This window comes from Lissotriton vulgaris, chromosome 11 (assembly GCF_964263255.1).
Source record: "Lissotriton vulgaris chromosome 11, aLisVul1.2, whole genome shotgun sequence".
Lineage (NCBI taxonomy): Eukaryota > Metazoa > Chordata > Amphibia > Caudata > Salamandridae > Lissotriton > Lissotriton vulgaris.
Genome location: NC_141699.1, coordinates 980,314,467 through 980,334,798, shown reverse-complemented (window position 1 = coordinate 980,334,798; position 20,332 = coordinate 980,314,467). Strand labels below are relative to the sequence as shown.

General features: G+C 47.4%; 1 protein-coding gene across 2 annotated transcripts in view; it reads left to right on the top strand.

Annotated features, from left to right (window-relative positions):
- SMC4 (structural maintenance of chromosomes 4) overlaps positions 1-20,332 on the top strand; it is a 512,503-nt gene that overhangs the window by 200,876 nt on the left and 291,295 nt on the right. For both annotated transcript variants that reach the window (XM_086944206.1, XM_086944207.1), the window contains exon 12: positions 19,515-19,700. In XM_086944206.1, coding sequence (XP_086800332.1) covers positions 19,515-19,700 — 186 coding nt within the window. The remainder of the gene's footprint in view (positions 1-19,514; positions 19,701-20,332) is intronic.

Genomic DNA, 20,332 nt, shown 5'->3' with positions numbered 1-20,332 from the left:
ATTCATAAAAAAATGATCAATAAGCCATGTTTCTTGTATTAAAACCACGTCACACTGTATGTATGCTTTTAAGCCAAGTAGTGTCACACAGTTTACTCCCTTCCCCTGCTACATTCCATGTCATAATATGTAAGAGTTCCTGCTGTGGATGGCTGGAAGGATTTAAATCAGCCATCATGGTGGGCGGGGTTATTATGTGTCTAGGGCTTTGTGTCTCCATTTCTAAAGAGATTTAATTCTCACTAATATTATTGATGGTGTTAACAAATGCCTTTGTGGGATTTGGCCTGGTCCGTACAGACTATTTCTTTCAATGGGGCTGCTTTTGTTCTTACAACAAGTACGTCCTCCACCAATATTTTCTGACATGCTATGTTTGAACTCAGTCAATCCACCTCACTACTCCTAAGTGATTCAAACCTATTTGGCATGATTGGTATCTTAAAATGTGATTAACTAATGGCCCTGACTTGAACCAGACCAGGAAATAAGTCCGTACTAGGTCTATAAAAATGTCCCAGAGGTAGAGCAACAATGTGTTCTGTGTTGTAATCAAATTGTCTGACCTGGTTGACTGTTATTTTCTCTAGCAATACACCTACTACTCGGGGACGGTGAAAATGTACTATTACACGAACCCGGTACACTTTTTTGCAGAGTTGCTAACTCGTCTAACCATAATGATGCGCTAGGCACCCATACTACAAGAGGTATTTGCCGTAAACCAGTGAATCACCCTATTTTTTAGTGAATCCCAAGTTTCAATAGTATTACCAGGTAATACGGGTACATTTTTCAAAACAATCACATATGGGTAGCTTTGTGGGGGTAAATCTAGAAACGCATCCTGATGTAATCCCAAGGGTTTGGTCATCAAACTTCCTATTACCATTTTCTCTATTACCCCCTGAATTTAATGTGTGCAATACCTGTGCTTCGCTACCACAAGAATCAATGCGTAGCGGGGGCTCACCCTTTAAAAGGTTATCCATACTAATCATATGTTCGAGGCATATGAGCTGCAGATTGCACACTGTGAATAGATCGCCACCTAATGTTGGACCCGGATGTTTGCAGTTTGTTGTTGTCCTGAAGTTCTTTGGAAGTCACGAGATAGGTGATTCCTTCTTTGGACCACATTGCGCATGGGCATCGGATCCATCCTGATTGTTTTTTTCCGCCATCGGGCTCGGATGGGTTTCCTGCGCTCCGGTTAGGAACCGAATTTCCTTTGGCGCACAATTCTCACCCAATTTGACGGTATTGTTTCGATCACGCTCCACATCAACGCGATTCTTCACCTTTGAAGTCTTCGATTCCGGTCGTCGATGAAGGCCTTTGGGCCTACCTAGGCCTTACTTCTGCCTTATGGAAAGGACGCCATTCAAGAAGTTTTCTCGATGTGGGTCGAAGTTTCCCCATACCGACCTACATGAGGTGTGCAACCTTTGCCTCTCACCGGAGCACGAGGCTAAAGTCTGTTCCACTTGTGCCTCCTTCCGCTTCAAGAAGACGATCCGGGACCGACTAGCTCAAAGGACAATGGCCCGCTCGTCAGCTTCGATCCTCGACGACCTCTTCGAAGAGGGCGTCGACGTGCCAGAACGCCGAAGAGTACCAGCTCCTCAGACGCCGAAGACTCCGACGTCGAGGGAGTCTCTCTAGCTCAATGGGTCGTAAGTAAGATCGTCGACCCCGACCCTTCCTCGACACCCTCTAAAAAGGCTTTGGGCACACCCTGCATCCCACGCCCCACCTTTGGGCCTGGCAAAAAAGCCCATTAAGCCTTCAGGCAGCTCGGGCTCGAGCCAGCCTATCCACGGTGCCGATCCTACACTGACACTGAAAAAAAAGCCATCTTGGGCAACCACGCAGACCGTTGCTCCGACACCGAAGCACACAGCACGAAAGACTGGCAGCGGCTCATCGATGCCGAAACCGCATTCGGAGCCAACTAAAAAAAAATGCCTAAAGCTCCAAATTCACACGCTTCAAAACTGAAAAAACACCCGGAACCAAAGAAACAGGTTCAGGTAAAGGACACTTCAAAAGGGCACACTTCTACACCGAAATCAGCTACTGACTCGGTGCCGAAAAAACCTACGGAGCCGAAAACCTTGACACCGAAGGATCTGCCCTGTACAGAGGAAGTTTTCACACCTGATCCTAACCAAAAAACTATTGTCAAGGATCCTAAGACTGGTCAATTGACTCTGTTCCAAAAAGCGACCACTTGGTGCGCCAGCACCTCCTCCAAAGAAGAGGCATTGCAACCTCTCCATTAAAGGTACCTTCTTCTCCACCTCTCCATACTGCTCTCCCTCCTATACCACCTCACCATTCACCTACACCATCCCCTGATCCACAAGATGATGTAGACACCGACTGATGACACAGATGGAGGTGCACATGACCCAGCAGGGACCAATAGTCCCCCCTCAGTCACCTAATCCATGGGATGATTACAACACCCCTGATGTGCCTTATATCCCACAAGATGACCTATACCCTTCTAGACCATCCCAACCAGAGGACACTGAAGGTTTTAACCTACTAGTCCAAAGAGCTGCCCAATATCATGGGGTGGACTTACACACAGATGCGGTGGAGGAAGATTTCTTACTAGACACTTTTGATGACACACAAAGGTCTACTGCCATTTTCCCAATGCTTAAGGCTGTAATCAAACATGCAACAGAGGTTTTTAAAGACCCCGTCAGGGCTAGGGTCCTCAATCCTCAAATTGAAAAAATATATAAAGCTGCCCCTACAGATCCAGTCTATATTAAAGGTCCAGCACCATTAGACTCTTTAGTAGTGTCTAATGCACATAAACGTGCTAATTCTCGGCCATCAGGTGAGGCCTCACCACCAGCGAAGGAATCCAACCTTCTTGACTCCTCAGGCAAAAGAACAGCGTCTCAAGCAGCTAATATCTGGCGCATCGCCAACACCCAAGCGTTGCTGGCCAGATATGACAGAGCTCATTATGATGAACTAGAGTCCATAATGCAGCATCTACCTGACAAATACAAAAATAGAGCCAATGAACTGATACAGGAAGGTAAAAATATTACCAACACTTCCATTCGCTGTGCCCTAGATGTGGCAGATACCGCCTAAAGAGCAATTAATACCAGCACCCTCCTATGTAGACATGCTTGACTACGTATCTCCGGTTTTAAACCTGAGGTACAAATCTCCATCCTTAATCAGCCATTTGATGAGACACATTTATACGGCCCAAATGTTGACGTGTCTTTAGAAAATATGAAAAAAGCGCCCAGAAGTTTTTTGTCGCTCATCATACAGAGGCAATACTAGAGGCTACTCCTCCGAAAGTCCCTCCACCTCTTACAAAACCCTAACCAATCCACATTCACTAAGGGCTACCAAAGAGGGGGTTACAGGGGTAACAACAACAAAGGCAGAGGCAAAACCAACAACTCCCGCTCTGCCTCTACCCAATGACTTTCCTATCTCCAATCCCCCCCCCCCCAACATTCCACTCCTGTGGGGGGGTAGACTGCAACAATTCCTTCCTGCCTGGACCAACGTCACATCAAACAGGTGGGTCAGGTTACTGTCTAGAACTAACATCTACCCCCCCTCCTCCCCCCCCAAACATACCACCCAAACAGCGTCACAAGAACATCTAGCACTGTTATAGCCAGAAGTAGAATCCCTGATACAAAAAAGTGCAGTAGAACCAGTTCCTCTGCACCAACAAAACAAAGGGGTTTACTCTCTATATTTTCTGATTCCAAAAAAGGACGGCTCTCTAAGGCCTATTCTAGACTTCAGACCGCTACACATATACATACAGTAAGACCATTTTCACATGGTCACCCTGCAACAAGTCACTCCGCTTCTGTCGCAAAACAACTTCCTTACTACTTTAGATCTCATGGACGCATACTTCCATGTTCTCATTCACAAGGCTCACAGGAAGTATCCCAGATTTGTAATAGACTGACAGCACTATCAATTCAAAGTACTCCCATTCGGAGTCACAGCACCAAGAGTATTCACCATGTGCTTAGCAGTGGTGGCAGCGCATTTACGAAGACAACACATCCATGTCTTCCTGTACCTAGACGACTGGCTCATAAAAGCCAGCTCATACAACCAATACGTGGAACACACTCATGCCACAATACAACTGCTTCACAACTTGGGGTTCACAATAAACCACGCCAAGTCCCATCTACAAACATCCCAAGTACAATACCTCGGTGCCGGTGCACAATAAACACCTCAAAAGCGCTTGCCTATCCCACTCCAGCAAGGATAGCCAGCATACAAACTCTTCTAACCAGGTTTCAGCTACAACATTCCCTTCCAGCAAGAGTGTTTATGCAACTCATAGGGACGATGGCTTCTTGCATTTTCATAGTGCCCCATGCAAGACTTCAAATGCGTCCGCTACAAAAATGCTTATCACTTCAGTGGAACCAGGCTCAAGGTCAATTAACAGATCTAGTGTTGGTAGACGGTCGGACTCGTCATTCTCTGCAGTGGTGGAACACCAAAAACCTTTCCAAAGGACGACCGTTCCTAGAGCCAGTTCCTCAGATAATCTTAACTGCGGACGCTTCGCTCTCCGGCTGGGGAGCCCACCTTCTACAACACAACATGCAAGGCAGGTGGACACCACAACAAAAGTTACGCCACATCAATCATCTGGAGATACTAGCAATATTCCTAGCACTAAAAGCTTTCCAAAAGTAGGTATCAAACAAAGTGTGTTAGTCCGTGTAGACAACATATGACAGGCATGTATTACAGACAGAAGCAGGGAGGCACACACTCCCTGCAACTAGCACAGGACATATGGTGGTGGGCTATACCTCAAAACATATTCCTTCTTAGCCCAGCATGTTCCAGGAGTACAAAATACCATAGCAGATCTGTTGAGTCGACAAACACCACAGACCCACGAGTGGGAACTTCATATGCAAGTTCTTCAGCCATTCTTTCAGATGTGGGGACAACCTCAGATAGACCTATTTGCCACCCACGAAAACGAGAAATGTCCAAGCTTCGCCACCAGATATCCACACCCACTGTTCAAAGGCAATGCGATATGGTGAACTGGTCAAACAGATTTGCGTACGCTTTTCCACCTCTACTACTCATGCCACTAGTAGTACGCAAACTACAGCAGCATTTTCTGACCCTCATCCTAGTTTATCCAACGTGGGCCAGACAGCCGTGGTACACAACACTGCTACAACTGTTGGTAGTACCGCACCAGAAATTACACCTGTCTCCACACCTCTTAACGCAGAACCGTAGAGAGATCAGACACCCGGACCCAGCTCAGCTCAACCTTGCGATCTGGCTCCTGAAATCCTAGAATTTGGATATTTGAACCTTCCTCCAGACTGCATGAATGTCCTAAAAGAAGCTAAGCGTCCAACCACTAGGGCATGTAATGCAGCAAAGTGAAAACGATTTGTAATATATTGTCACAACAACAATATTAATCCTCTAGATGTCTATTCAACACATCATAGGATACTTACTGTATCTCCAAAGATGCGACTTAGCCTATACGCCTATTAGACTACATCTTGCTGCTATTGCAGCAAATCTGAAAAACAGACCTCTATCTCTGTTCAGAGTGCCTGCCTTTTAAGGCCTTTATGGAAGGCCTTAAAAGAAGAATTCCTCCCAGAGTACCACCTTCACCTGTGTGGAATTTAAACGTTCTCACACGGTTAATGGGGCCGCCTTCGAACCCTTACACAAATGTGAACTACAATTTTTAACATGGAAAGTTGTGTTCCTAGTAGCTATTACCTCTCTGCGGAGAGTTAGTGAACTAAAGCACTAACCATTCAAGAACCCTTTTTGCAAATGCATCACAATAAGGTAGTTCTGCGTACCAATCCAAAATTCTTACCCAAAATCATTTCTTCCTTCCATCTCAATCAATCTGTGGAACTGCCCGTTTCTCCAGTATTGGGGTGTCTTTCATAGATTCACATGCTTGAATATTCCCCGTCGTCGGAGTGGGAGTCCCACGGTAAATAAAATAGCAATAAATGCTAAATATATAATAATATATAATAAATATATATATACATAATAAGGAAAAACCCAAAAAATGCATACAATAACCATCTGGTACCTAACCAAGAGTTTCCACATAGGAATGCATGGGGAAAAAGAAGTTCCAATGCAGCCTATCCTTGTCATTATGTTAGTCCAAACTGCAGCCAATCAGGCGCCAGCAGCCCTCTAGAACCTTCTCCTCAGAGCTCAAGCCCTCAGATTTTCTACCGCACGTCGTGTGTAAGGGAGTCTCCCTGAGCTCTGCTCAGTTTTCTTCTTCAAGTGTTCCAGTTTCTTCCAAAATGTCTTCAAGTAAGAAATCTCTCTTCAGAGCGTGTTCCTCTTGTGGAAAGCTGAGATTATATCATGATGACCCACACAGTAAGTGTATTTACTGCCTTTACCCGGACCATGAAGTGGGTACCTGTAAACTCTGTAGAAAATTCTCAGAGAAAACTCAAAAGGACAGAGAAGGCCGTTTACTTGTCTGGCTTCAGAGGCTTAAAGACAAAGATAATGTAGTTTCTGACGCTGAAAGTCTGGGGTCAGGCCGTTCTCAAGCAGCTTCTAAACGTGGTAGTGTGCAGGAGGTGCCTTCACCATTTCTTAAAAAGAGGAAGGTTTCCCTCACAATGGCCCCTGCGGTGTCTTCACCTTTGCCTACCACGTCTGGGCCCACGAGACAAAGCTCTCAGGCTCCTTCTGCTTCAAGATCCAGTATTTCTGTGAGGAAAACGGATTTGCCGTCGACGACGGGAGTTTCTACTCCGTCGACGAGAATGGTTGTCTCTGGTTCCAAATCGACGACGACAGTCACAACAACGATGGCCTCTGGATCGTCGTCAGCCTTAGCGTCGACGTCTTCATCGTCGATGAGAGTGGTTCTCAGCTCTAAGACTGTGCCTTCTGTGATTCCTATTTCATCGTCATCGACGAAAAGAGCTCACTCGTCGACGACCCGGTCGTCGTCGACTAGAAGTGTGAGGGCTTTGACTCCGTCTACGCTCTCGTCGACTAGCGCACCGTCGACGGCTATCCCGTCGACGAGGGGACCTATTCCATCTGCTCCGTCGACGACCGTTCCGTCGACGATGACTCCGTCGACGATGACTCCGTCGACGATGATGCCGTCGACGATGACTCCGTCGACGATGACTCCGTCGACGAAGATTCCGTTGACGATGACTCCGTCGACGATGACTCCGTCGACGAAGACATTGAAAGTAAAGGTTCTGTCGACGATGACTCCATCTATACCATTGAAGACTGCTCCGTCGACGGTCTCCTCGTCGACGATGGCATCCAAATCGATCCCATCGCAGAAGTCAATTGATGTCATGCCGTCATCGCGTACGCAGGACACTATTTCGACGCCGGCCTCTTCTTTTGTTACTATGCCTCTTTTGCCCTTGCAGTCCAGCAAACCACAGTTCGAGACTCTTGCAGAGCAAGAGATGATTAATCCTCCATCTCCGCTGTTTGCGACTGATTCTGAACAAGAGTCTGATGGCCAAGCTCACAGTCTTTCGGACCTAAATATTAAGTGCCAAGAATTCAGTAATGACGAGGAAGATGTTTATGATCAACATCAAACAACTCACACTCAGATTCCAACTGCGATGTTGCCTATCTCCATGATATCAAACCTCCAAAGTATGTTGGAAGACTACAATCGGCGTTTCCCACCAACGCCACAGCTTACAACGGTCCCATCAGTAGTGAATCCGGTTTCTAACCCGGTTCTGGCTCCTCCTCAACCAGCGTCTCCTGTAACTGTTCACCGTACTACATCGGTTCGTGTTCACACTACCATCTATCCAGAGGATGATGATGACGAGAATCCTCCAGAGCGTGAAGATGGTGAAGTTTCTGAAGTAGAAGAGGATGGTGAGGAACATTTGGCGGAGTGGGATGACTATCGTGCTCAAACACCATCTCCTTCTCAGGTGCCTGCAGCGGATTCTCCTCCAGTGGACATCGCAGGCTTCCACCAGTTAATGGATAGGGCAGCACAGCGTTTCAAATTGCCACGAGCACACCGAGAGGAAGATTGCTTCCTATACGATTTCAAAAACCAGCCCTTGAAACAAATCCACAAAGTCCCGATTATAGATTTCATCTGGTCTGAAGGGGAGAAGATAATGAAGACGCCAAACTCTCTACCAGCGCAGCTGCCAAGGTTGGAGAAGAAATACAAAGCTCCTATAGGATCTCCAGCATGCCTTACAGGCCAACCTAAGCCCGACTCTGTCGTCACGCAGGCAGCTCAACGGGGTTCAAAGAATCCGGCATCTACGATCACTGCTCCTCCGGACCGTGAGGGCCGTCGCCTGGATGCTATTGGACGAAAATTTTCCTCCATGTCCTCTACAACAGTTCGAGTGGCCAACGCCATGGCCATTTTAGGCCGTTATGATCGCCAGGCTTGGGCTGATCTAGCCGCCTACATAGCGTTACTTCCAGATGTTTCCAAGGCAGAAGCACAGAAAATTCTGCAAGAAGGAGAGAGGACGGCAGAAGAACTTATCGATTGTGCAGTGGATGTAGCCTGCACCGGTTTTCGCCAGCTCGCTGGAGCAGCTGTTCTGCGTCGCCAGGGTTGGTTACGCTCGACTTCGTTTCGGCAGGAAGTTCAGGCACGAATCCTAGATATGCCATATGACGGCGAGTCATTATTTGGAGCGCATATTGATGAGGCGCTACAATCCATTAAAAAGGACACGGACACTGCACGTGCTTTGGGTACCCTTCAGTTTAGGAAACAGCCCTTTCGGGGTGCTCGAGGACGTGGCACTACGTCCACTTTTCGTGGAGGAAGCAGTCAATACCGGTCCTTCAACCAAGGTAACCAGCGTTACACCGGTAACCGCCAGCAGTCGTCCCGTCAGCAGCCTGCCAGGACTTACAGAGGGAAGTCTAATTTCAGAGGTCAATCCAACAAACGCCAGTGACTCCTCGGTCGAACGGAGGATTGGAGGTCAAATCTCTCTGTTTGGTTCTCAATGGTCCTCCATTACTACGGACCGTTGGGCACTCGACATTGTGAAGAGAGGCCATGCATTGGAATTTGTCGAGGTACCTCCTCCAACGCCACCTTCCGGACCGCCACCTCCGCACCTCAAAGAACTATTTCATCAGGTTCGCCTTCTCCTTCAAAAGGGTGCGGTGGAGGTTGTGCCAAAGTCGCAGAGAGGGAAGGGGTTTTATTCCCGTTTTTTCCTCGTCATCAAAAAGAACGGAGAATGGAGACCAATACTGGACTTGAGAGCACTCAATCATTATCTCAAGGACCAGACCTTCTGTATGCTCACGCTTACAGAGATCTTGCGTTTGCTCTCAGTCGGAGATTTCATGACTACCATCGATCTCCGGGACGCCTACTTCCATGTCCCAATTCTAGCGGCGCATCGCAAGTTCCTGCGTTTCAAGGTGGGACACCTTCATTTCCAATTCCGGGTCCTTCCATTTGGCCTCCGTTCAGCCCCCCGAGTCTTTACAAAAATGTTGGCTCCGGTCATGGCTTTTCTTCGTCTTCAAGGCATCCAGATATTCCCATATCTCGACGACTGCCTTCTGAAATCACAATCCCGTGCACAACTTCTACATCATACTGCAATCTGCCAGACAGTATTCCGTTCCTTGGGTCTGTCCATCAATCTGGAGAAATCTCAATTGCAGCCAACAACTTGCAAAGATTTTCTAGGGGCAACGTTGGACACCACCCTGGTCAAAGCATTTGTCTCCCGGGAACGTCAACAGAGGATCCTCCGGCTAGTATCGCTACTTCTCGCAAAGAAGTGCGTTTCAGTCCGCTTGTTGAAGTCTTTTTTGGGGATGGCTTCGTCATGCATCGCTCTTGTCCCTCATTGCCGACTACGAGCGCGACCTATCCAACAGGCTCTGGACAAGCAGTGGCGTCAGGTCACCGGTTCCTTCAACGATCAGGTCTCCATCACCATTCCCATGAAAAAGGCGCTCAAATGGTGGGCACAACCTCACCAACTAGCAGCAGGCACGTCTTTTCTGTCCAACACCCCAGATCTAACACTGACGACGGATGCCTCCCTGGAGGGCTGGGGAGCTCACCTCCAAGACCTGTCCGTGAAAGGGAAATGGACCTTCCATCAAAAGACCTGGCACATCAACAAGTTGGAGCTGATGGCTATCTTTCTAGCCCTGAAATCATTTCAACCAGTGCTGCAGGGAGAGTCAGTTCTAATACAAACGGACAACACGACCTGCATGCATTACATAAACAAGCAGGGCGGAACAAAGTCTCCGGTGTTGTCCCGCCTGGCAGAAGCGATTTGGGACTGGTCCATCAATCATCAAATCCAAATCACGGCAGTACATCTTCCGGGTTTGTCCAACCTCCTGGCGGACTCCCTCAGCAGATCTCGATCATCCAACCACGAGTGGGAACTCCACCAGCCAACACTCGATATGGTCTTTCACCGTTGGGGAAACCCTGCAATCGACCTCTTTGCGACTCCAGAGAACCGCAAATGCCCCGCTTACGCAAGCTGGCATCCCCACAAAGGGTCCCAAGGCAATGCCCTTCTGATGGATTGGTCGAATCTCTTCGCCTACGCTTTTCCTCCGATCCCTCTAGTGCCTCGCGTACTTTGGAAGATGCGGAGAGAGCCTTGTCACATCCTTCTGATTGCCCCCAGGTGGCCACGACAGGCGTGGTTCTCAGAGCTGCTACTCCTGTCTCAATGCAAACCCATTCTTCTTCATCCTCGAATGGATCTTCTCTCCATGAACAGGGGTCAAATCTACCATCCGGACCCCTCTTCCCTGAGCTTGTCAGCCTGGAACCTGAGCACTGTGAATTTGCACATCTAAGCATCCCTCAAGAGTGTCGTAACATCCTCGCTCAGGCCAGGGCTCCATCAACTATAAAAACCTATAAGTTGAAGTGGAAACGCTTTTGCCACTGGTGTGCAGACGCCGGGGTACATCCTTTGCGTGCCACGCCCGCTGAGCTCCTCCCTTTCTTTCTCCATCTGGCTCAGTCGGGTTTGTCACATGCAACTTTAAAAGTTTTTCTGGCGGCAATCTCACGCTTCCGCCATGATGGCTCCGCCTCCTTATGCTCATCCAGATTGATACGTCAGTTCTTCAAAGGACTTCTTCGGACTTTTCCACCAGTTCGACGTCCTCCTCCAGAGTGGCACCTCAACATTGTACTTTCACAATTAATGACTGCTCCATTTGAGCCAATTCATAGCGCAGATCTCAAGTATGTCACCTGGAAGGTTGCGCTTTTACTCGCACTGACGTCCTCACGTCGAGTGAGTGATATGCATGCTTTCACAATTAAACAGCCATTTCTACAGTTCAAACCGGATTCTGTGCTTTTACGCACTAATCCTACTTTCCTTCCAAAAGTGCCGTCAGACTTCCATATTAATGAGCCTGTTATACTGAAGTCTTTCTTTGCCAATCCGCAATCACCTGCGGAACAACGCCTGCACTCTTTGGACATTAAAAGATGTTTAAAGTTCTACATCAGCAGAACGGCCCAGTTCCGAAAATCAGATCAGCTCTTCGTGGCCTATGGCCGTTTTCAAAAAGGGCGACCAGTCACCAAACCTACAGTAGCCCGCTGGGTGGCCTCGGCGATTGCTTTCTGCCATCAGAAAGCGGGAAAGCCTTTACAGTCTGCAGTGAGAGCCCACTCTACCAGGTCTGTGGCCTCTTCGACTGCACTCTTTGCCGGAGTTCCATTGCATCAGATTTGCAGAGCTGCCACGTGGTCCAGCAGGCACACGTTCACGAAGCACTACAATCTGGGTGCCATGGCCGAAGGGGATACCGCAGTGGGACAAGCTGTGCTCCGGAATCTTTTTCAATAAGGTGAGCCTCTGTTCTACCCTCCTCCTATGGTTTCCAGTCTTGTGCATGTCTTCTTTATGTATACATACAGTTTTATAACTTCCGTGACATGGATTTAATCCTGTTGATTTTAACCTGTTGTGTATACATTGCATCCTGGAAACTTTGTGTACGGATACGGACTGCTTACTATTCTATATTCAAGCATGTGAATCTATGAAAGACACCCCAATACTGGAGAAGAACAGTTGTTACTTACCTGTAAACAGGTGGTTCTCCAGTATTGGTGTCTTTCATAGATTCACATGCGACCCTCCCATCCTCCCCTCAGAGGCTCTCTTCTCCTCATAGACTCTGTGGTCACTCTTGTGCTACGAAAATCTGAGGGCTTGAGCTCTGAGGAGAAGGTTCTAGAGGGCTGCTGGCGCCTGATTGGCTGCAGTGTGGACTAACATAATGACAAGGATAGGCTGCATTGGAACTTCTTTTTCCCCATGCATTCCTATGTGGAAACTCTTGGTTAGGTACCAGATGGTTATTGTATGCATTTTTTGGGTTTTTCCTTATTATGTATATATATATTTATTATATATTATTATATATTTAGCATTTATTGCTATTTTATTTACCGTGGGACTCCCACTCCGACGACGGGGAATATTCAAGCATGTGAATCTATGAAAGACACCAATACTGGAGAACCACCTGTTTACAGGTAAGTAACAACTGTTCTTTCTTCTCGCAACCACAGACAGTACCAGAAAGAGCTCTTCACACATTAGATGTCAAAAGTGCATCGCTATACTACATAGAGAGGCCACAACCCTTTCGAAAGACAAAACAACTTTTTGTATCTTTCTCACCACCACACCAAGGTAATCCCATTTCAAAATCTGAGATAGCTAGATGGATTGTCAAATGCATACAGATGTGTAACCACAAAGCTAAACGTACGTTATCTGTTCCTCCTAAAGCCCACTCTACAAGAAAAATAGGGGCTTCAATGGCACTTTTAGGGAACATTCCCCTAGATTACATCTGCAGAGCAGCTACATGGTCTACACCGCAAACCAAGCAACAAGCTAATGTGGGCAAGGCTGTTATTTTTATTCCAAACTACTGCAACCAATAGGGGTGGTCGCCGCTAGGGATGGGTACTGCTATACAATCTATGCACAGTGTGCAATCAGCAGCTCATATGCTTCCAACAGAAAATGCTACTTACCAGTATGCATCTGCTCAAGGCATGTAGAGCTGCAGAGTTGCACACGCCCACCCGCCTCCCCGGCTACCCTTGTCTGTTCCAGTTTTATCTTAATTAGATGCAAATTACATGGGTATTGTGAGAAAGTGGCTCTATATATACTGGACAATAACTTTGACCTGCTTTGGCCTGCTCCGGATGCTGCGTAAGTTTCTCCCCCTGTTATCGGAGGAACACAGGAAGATCACGGTGCAGGCGATCATAGGCTCGAGAATTGACTACTCTAACATTCTGTATCTCGGCCTGCCAGAATACCTGCTTCAACGGTTACAGGTGGTCCAGAATTCGGCAGCACGGGCCATTTTTGGATTATCTCGCCGTGCCAGAGCCTCGGGCCTCCTGGAAGCACTGCACTGGCTTCCTGTCCGGAAGCGGATAATTTTTAAGACCCTTACTCTGGCACACACAGCCTTGCACGCCTCCGGAGCGAAATACCTCCAAAAAAGGCTGACCTTTTACCATCCAGCCAGGTCGCTGAGGTCAGAATCCTTGTTTCTTGCGGCGGTGCCTCGTGTGAAGAGAGCACGTATTGGAGGCCGCTCTTTCAAATTATTGGCGCCCCAGTTGTGGAATAAGCTGCCTGTGGCCCTGCGCAGCACTCCAAACCTGTTGGCCTTTAGGAAGGGGCTCAAAACCTGGCTTTTTACCTTTTAGTTTTCTGGCCTTGTCTGGTTTCCTTTTTTCTGCCTTTTATCTGTTTTTCCTGTTATGTTATGAGTTTGGTGCGCAATTCAAAGCGTCGGGACACTCTTCTGAGTAGCCGTACGCTATATAAAACCCCGGTATAACATAACATAACATAACAATAAGGCAGTACAGTGTGTGTATAGAGTCCACAAACCCCAAAGGTATAACTGAGGTTAAAGTCAGAACTGACCTTACTCTCCAAAGTGGTAGCTTGGTCGAGCAGTAAAGCAGTACCAGAGAACAGTGTAAAGCATTTGTTGCACACATTCAGTCAGCAAAAGGTGTCACACACTCAAGAACTGAACTCCAGGCCAATTGTTATATCCACAGATATAGTGGTTTTATTTTTAGAACCAACAGTTATAAAAATATACTTTTCACGGTACGAGTACTCGTGTAAATACTTTGCAGAGGAGCAATAAGTTTGTACACACAATTACAGGATAGCTAATAAGCAATACAGTTCTGAAACACACTCTAGCATTGAGCTCAATGGGTTTTTCACAGGAAAGTACAGTGGATTACTTTGGTAGTTCCAGGACTAGATCTTAGATTCAGTCCTGGGATCTAAGCTGAAACCAGATTAGCATAAACGTTTTAGTTACTGTGATGAAAGTGGTTTTAAAAGTTCACACTTTGAAACTTTTCAAGGTGATTCCGACAATGTTATCCAATGGGAGGAAATTCAGGTTACAGGTAAAGTACGATCGCGTTACGTTTGTAACCCAGCACTACTCTCCTAGGGCCAGCACTGGGGCCTTAACTCAAAACAGGTAGGTAATTGCGTTGCAGTTTTTCGTACGATTTTTAAAGAATATTTGCAGTTTTCAAAAGTAGACAGAAGAAATTTAATAGAAAAGCTGACAATGGGTTCCTATCGAGAAAATATAGGTTACTAGTAAACCAGCTAGGGATTACTTTTGCTGTTCAGTACTGGGATGAAAGGTACAGTACTGGCTTCTCTCCTGATCACAGGTGAGTATTTTTGAATTCTGACTTCGGCTCATTTTATAGGAATGTTTTCAGTTTTCTAAACTTCACACTTTGAAAATTTTCGAGTCAAAATGGGTCAATGTTATCCAATGGCAGGTAAGTGAATTACTGGTTTCCATGTGAGTACTTGATTGGTTAAGTTAGGGTTCTGGGCGTAGACTCAGGGGTCCCCCAGGGTCAGGTGAGTACAGTTAGTTCAGTCCCAGCGGCACAGGGGCGGCCGGGAGCAGGGGTAGGCTCAATGTTATCCAATGAGGGAAAGGGGGGCCTTCGGTTGGTGGCTGCTCTGGGGGCTGGGCTCCTGGTCACTTGCTCAGGGTGGGGGGTGGGGGGGTGGGATAGGGCAAAGAGGTCACAATCAGCGGCACTCGGGCGGCTGGATGCAGGGTGCTTTAGAGCCGTTGGGCGCTCAATGTTATCCAATGAGGATATTGAAAAAGGAACAAAGGCTTCAGGCTTGGGGATGGTGACTCCAGGGGCGACCAGCACTTCGAGAGGAAAGTTGGGAACTTGGAGCAGGGGGCTCTAGGGTGCAGGGGTGTCGGAAAAGCTTACCCTCGGCCGGTCGCGGCTGGGGTGGCCCCTAGTTCTGAGTCTGCAGGTGTCTGCTGGTTCGTCGAGGAGGGTCTTTGGGCACTGGACTTCGGGTCCCAGTCGCCGGGGCACGTCCTCGTGGTCTTGGTTCGGGTTGGCCCGGCCCGGGCTCGGCTGGTGCAGAGTGTGCTGGTCCGGAGCTCCCTGGTGAGCACCAGGTGGGTTGTTGCAGCAGAGCCTCTGCTGATGGGAGTCCCCATTTCCTAGAGGGTCAAGGCAGGCAGGTCCTCTGGGTGTCCCAAGGTTGCTGTCCGCGGAGGTCGCCGGGATTAGGCAGAAGCATGTTCCAGGATCAACAGGCGGGTAGGGCTGGGGACAAGTCAGTGGTTATTGTCCTGTTAGCAGCTGCGCGGCGGGTCTTCTTCCTCTTGATCTTCTTTTGATATCTGGATCTGAGGAAGGAAGGTTCAGGGAGCCCCTAAATACTAATTTTAGGGGCGTTACAGGTAGGGCAAGGGCAGGGACCAATGGGTCCCTGTCCTGGGGTGAGGACACCCCCTAGCCTGCTCCTCTCCTGTGGGAGGGGGGCAGGAGCCTAGCTGGGATTGGGCAGGGCTCCCCATCTACAAGATGGCCGGAACCCGGGGTTGTGCCTCACCTCGCCTCCTCCACCTGAGGGGTGGAGTTTGCAAAGGTTGGCACACACTCCTTCCTGACGTAGTTTTCCCTGCCAGTCTTCCCGCCAGAGTGGGGGGTAGAACGGGGGGGGGCAGTTGTTGGGTACAGCAAATGGTCTGGAGAAGCTCTCAGAGGCGGTATGCCTTTGAAGCTTCCCCCTGTCCATCCTGGGGGAGGAGACATAGCACCTTGCCCAGGATGTGCATTGTTGCAGGCCCAGGAGAGCGGGGTGTCTCTACCCAGGAGTCCAGCAACATGTCTGCTAGGTGGCAGTCTCTGCAGCTGCTCAGCGCACACGTGGATTGTAGGTTCGGGTTTTGGGGGGCATCTCTAAGATGCCCTCTCTGGCATCTTACATGTGTCACTTGTCAGTCTTCAGTGTAGTCATGGTGCTGTGGCGTTGGTAATGACAACCTCTCAGCACCATAGACTCGTAAATGGCATCACTGCACTTACAGTGCTCAGGAAGGGCCCTGGGTACTGTAGGGGCACAGGGCTCATGCACCTGTGCCCTCACCTCTTGGCATAGGGCACCCAGCTAGAGGGGTGACTGAAGTATGCCAGGGCAGTGGGTTCTGTGGGCATGGCACACAGGGATGTGTGCTATGTCGACTCTTGGCTTAGTTCTGTACTTTGGCACTCAGCCTGCAAAGGCAGTGTGTGGGTGCCAGGGTATAGGGCCCCTGAGGGTGGCACAATAAGTGCTGCAGCCCTCGGGGGTCTTCTCTGCCCTGGGTACCTAGGGTACCATTTACTAGGAGCTGACAGGTGGCCAGAGATGTCAATTGGGTATTTGTTTCAGCATAGCTTTTCTTTTTAGGGAAGGTAATAAGGCCCTGGGTCCCTGATTGGCAGGGACCCAGGGTACAGTCAGTCAAGGCACATCAGCAGTTCAGAAAAAAGTAGGGGCATACCAAGGCAAGAAAGATGGCACTTTCTCACAGGCATCCTTCCTTTTCTTGCAAAGCTCCATCATTTCCCTAATGGCGAAAAACAATCTGGGGATGGGAGCCGATGCCCATGCGCAATGTGGTCCAAAGGAGGAGTCACCTATCTCGTGACTTCCAAATAACTTTTCAGGACAACAACAAACTGCAAACATCCGGGTGCAACACTAGGTGGCAATCTATGCAGTGTGCAACTCTGCATCTCTACATGCCAAGAACAGATGCATACTGGTAAGTAGCATTTTCCTTTTAGGCCCAACTTGTGTATCACATCTGTTTTGTTCATTTACATTCAATGGCGTATTTGATACACTTGACAACTGGAGGGCATTTACCAATTCCAATAACTTTGCTATGTCCTTTTGCACAGTTTTTATTTCTAACCGGACCCGCCTCTCAATACAGTCGATCTTCCCATGTATTTTTTTAAATAGGGTATCTATGGTCTGTTTATCGTACTTTAAGTCCACATGCTTGGTTCCTAAAGCAATCCCCGCAGTTTTACTAGACTTTCCCTTTTTTTGGGCTGTTTTTAATGGACTTCGCCTCCTTAGTGCTTGACTTTGTTTGCTTTTATTTGCAGGGGGTGAGTCTGATTCTGTTATATCAGAGACAACAGTGGTTTCATGGGGAGTGGTTGACACGCAAGGCCCTTGATCGGACAGTTCATCAGTTTTATCTAGTTTGGAGATGGTATCAATGGTACTGCTGTTAGCTTGTGCTTGGGAGATGATACCGGGACTATAATTATAGTATTGCAAGTCGTTAAACAATGTTTTACAGTAGTAGAAAAACTTAAGCTTTTTCAGTTTAGAACAGTAGAACTTTGCAATAGATTGACTTTTGTATGCAATGGATAGAATGGAATTAAAACAGTGATAAGCATTAGCAGGCAAGTAATCGATTTACAATTCCAGTATTCAAGGGTTTGAACTAACACTGGGCAAGGGTCAGTTTAAGGTAATTACTGCACCACCAGTGGCACTGGGGCGGCTGGGTGCAGAGATCCCTGGACCCAATTTTAGTACATGGAGACTGGGGTTACCTCAAAGAGGCAAGGTTTGCAGTTAAGTACCCACAGCTTCAGCACAGGGGGTCCTAGATGAGCAGCACCAAAGTTACATCACCAGTGGCACAGGGGCAGCTGGGGGCAGGGTGCAAAACCCGCATTGGGCTACCCAATGCTTCTCAATGGGGTATCTCGGTCCCACAAAGAGGCTGCAGGCTCTGGACAGGAGGCTGGATGAACGAGAGCACAAAGGCTCCCACCTCAGAGGTTTAGAAGCATGTCTGTATGGCAGGCTGGTACGGATCAATCCGCATAACATGGAGTTGAGGGGGCACCTTCAAGATGCCCTCTGAGTGCATTTTGTAATAAGTCAAACGCTGACATCAGTGTGGATTTATTATGCTGAGGAGTTTGACACCAAACTCTTTAGCATTCTGTAAAGCCATCATGGAGCTGTGAAGTTCGTGATGACCAACTCACAGCTCATGTATGCAATATGGCTCCACTGCACATACAATGTTGGTGAATGACACACTGTAGGGGCACATTGCTCATCACCTGTTACAGTGCACCCTCGCTTAGGGCTGTGAGGCTTGCTAGAGGGATGACTTACCTATGCCACAGGCAGTGGTTGGTGGGCATGGCACACAGCGATGTGTGCCATGCAGACGTAAGTTTTGTCTGCACCAAAACACATTCTGCAGTGGCATTGTGTGTGTTTGGTGAGGGGTCCTTGAGGGTTGCACGATACATTCTGCAGCCCTTGGAGACCCTCTGGTCAAAAGGCCTCCCTCTGCCACTGGTACCTTTTACATGGATTTACAGGTGAGTCTGAGGTGTGCCAGTTGTGGAAACAAAGGTCCCAGTGCACGCAAAGAGCATCCGATATCAGGCAAAAAGTGTGTTGACCATGCAAAAGGGACACTTTCCTACCTGTCCGTCCCGTCCCCCCCCCCCCCCCCCTCCCCACCCCAAAAAAGGTCAGCAGTCCAAATAGTCATCCATGCACATTATGCAGAAAACGTACATTAAAAAGCACAAAAGTGGTGGTATTGCCTTGATCACACATGATTCAGAAGTTATGGGATTTCTAATGCTTTTGCTCCCGTCGGAATCCATACAAATTGGGCGAGGTGTTTTCAGTCAGTTTGCATTTTGGTGAGGACTGATAACTCAAGACGTTTGATGAGAGATTCTAAGCTGGCTAAAACGTGTTATGCAGTTACGGTTATTTTAGTCCTCTTAATTAAATGGATGGGAAAATAAGTGCAGAGGCAGGAATTCTCAGTTTCTTCATTCAGACATGGTCTTCTGATGGTTGAAGCTTGAAATGAGCACCACTTGATGTGTAGAAGGGTTGCATTCTTAGTTCTATGTTCGGTAATGATTCAGTTGCATATGACTAAGTAGCTTTTAAAAGCAAATGTTCACTGTACAGTGACATGCCCGTTATGATCATTGTAATTAATAATTCATTGCTTCTAAATTTGTTTTAATTTAGAAAGAGATTGATCTTGACAAACTTGTGAAAGAGGAAGTGAATTTGAGGACTACCGTTCGAGATCTTCGTCAGAAAGTTGAGGAAGCCAAAAGTTCATTATCAGCAAATCGTAGCAGAGGAAAAGTTCTTGATGCCCTGATTCAGCAGAAGAAAACTGGAAAAATTCCTGGGATATATGGAAGGCTGGTAATGGTTTCTAAAGAACTATTTATCTTCACTGTTCCTGGGTTGCACTTTTATCCTTTTTCTACTATATTCAATTTGCATCAAATGTCTGCATTGATGTTCATTTAACATTTATTGTAAAATGTTATTGATCAGTTTGCAAAAGGTTGTTCGGGTTCTATTTAGTAGCAACCTTTTTTTCAAGCCATATTATTGGCTCCCAAATGGCTATAATAGATTTACATTTTAACCGAAAATAGAGGTAACTGCAAACCTGCTCAAGTTTTAGGACTAATTGAACAGAGGTTCGGCTTTTTGTAAACCTAAAAACATTTAAAAGTGGTCTTTGTTTACTAATTATATCACTGTACTGTTTTTATGCGAACATAGTGCTGTATGTGGACTTCAATAATGAATTCCACTAATGGAAAGAAAGATGAGGAATGGAAGTACCAGTTCTTCTTTCCTTAGATGGGGAATCTACCCTTTAAACCTCTAAGAGGGTTGCTCTTGGAGAGATTACTTTGCCTTCAGAAAACAGAAGGCCCTCCTTGGCATTATGAAAATGGCTTATGTAAAATGAAGTATTTTCCCAGGACTTTCAAAAATAGCAAATGCATATGGACTATTCAGCTTTGCTGAAATATTCACTG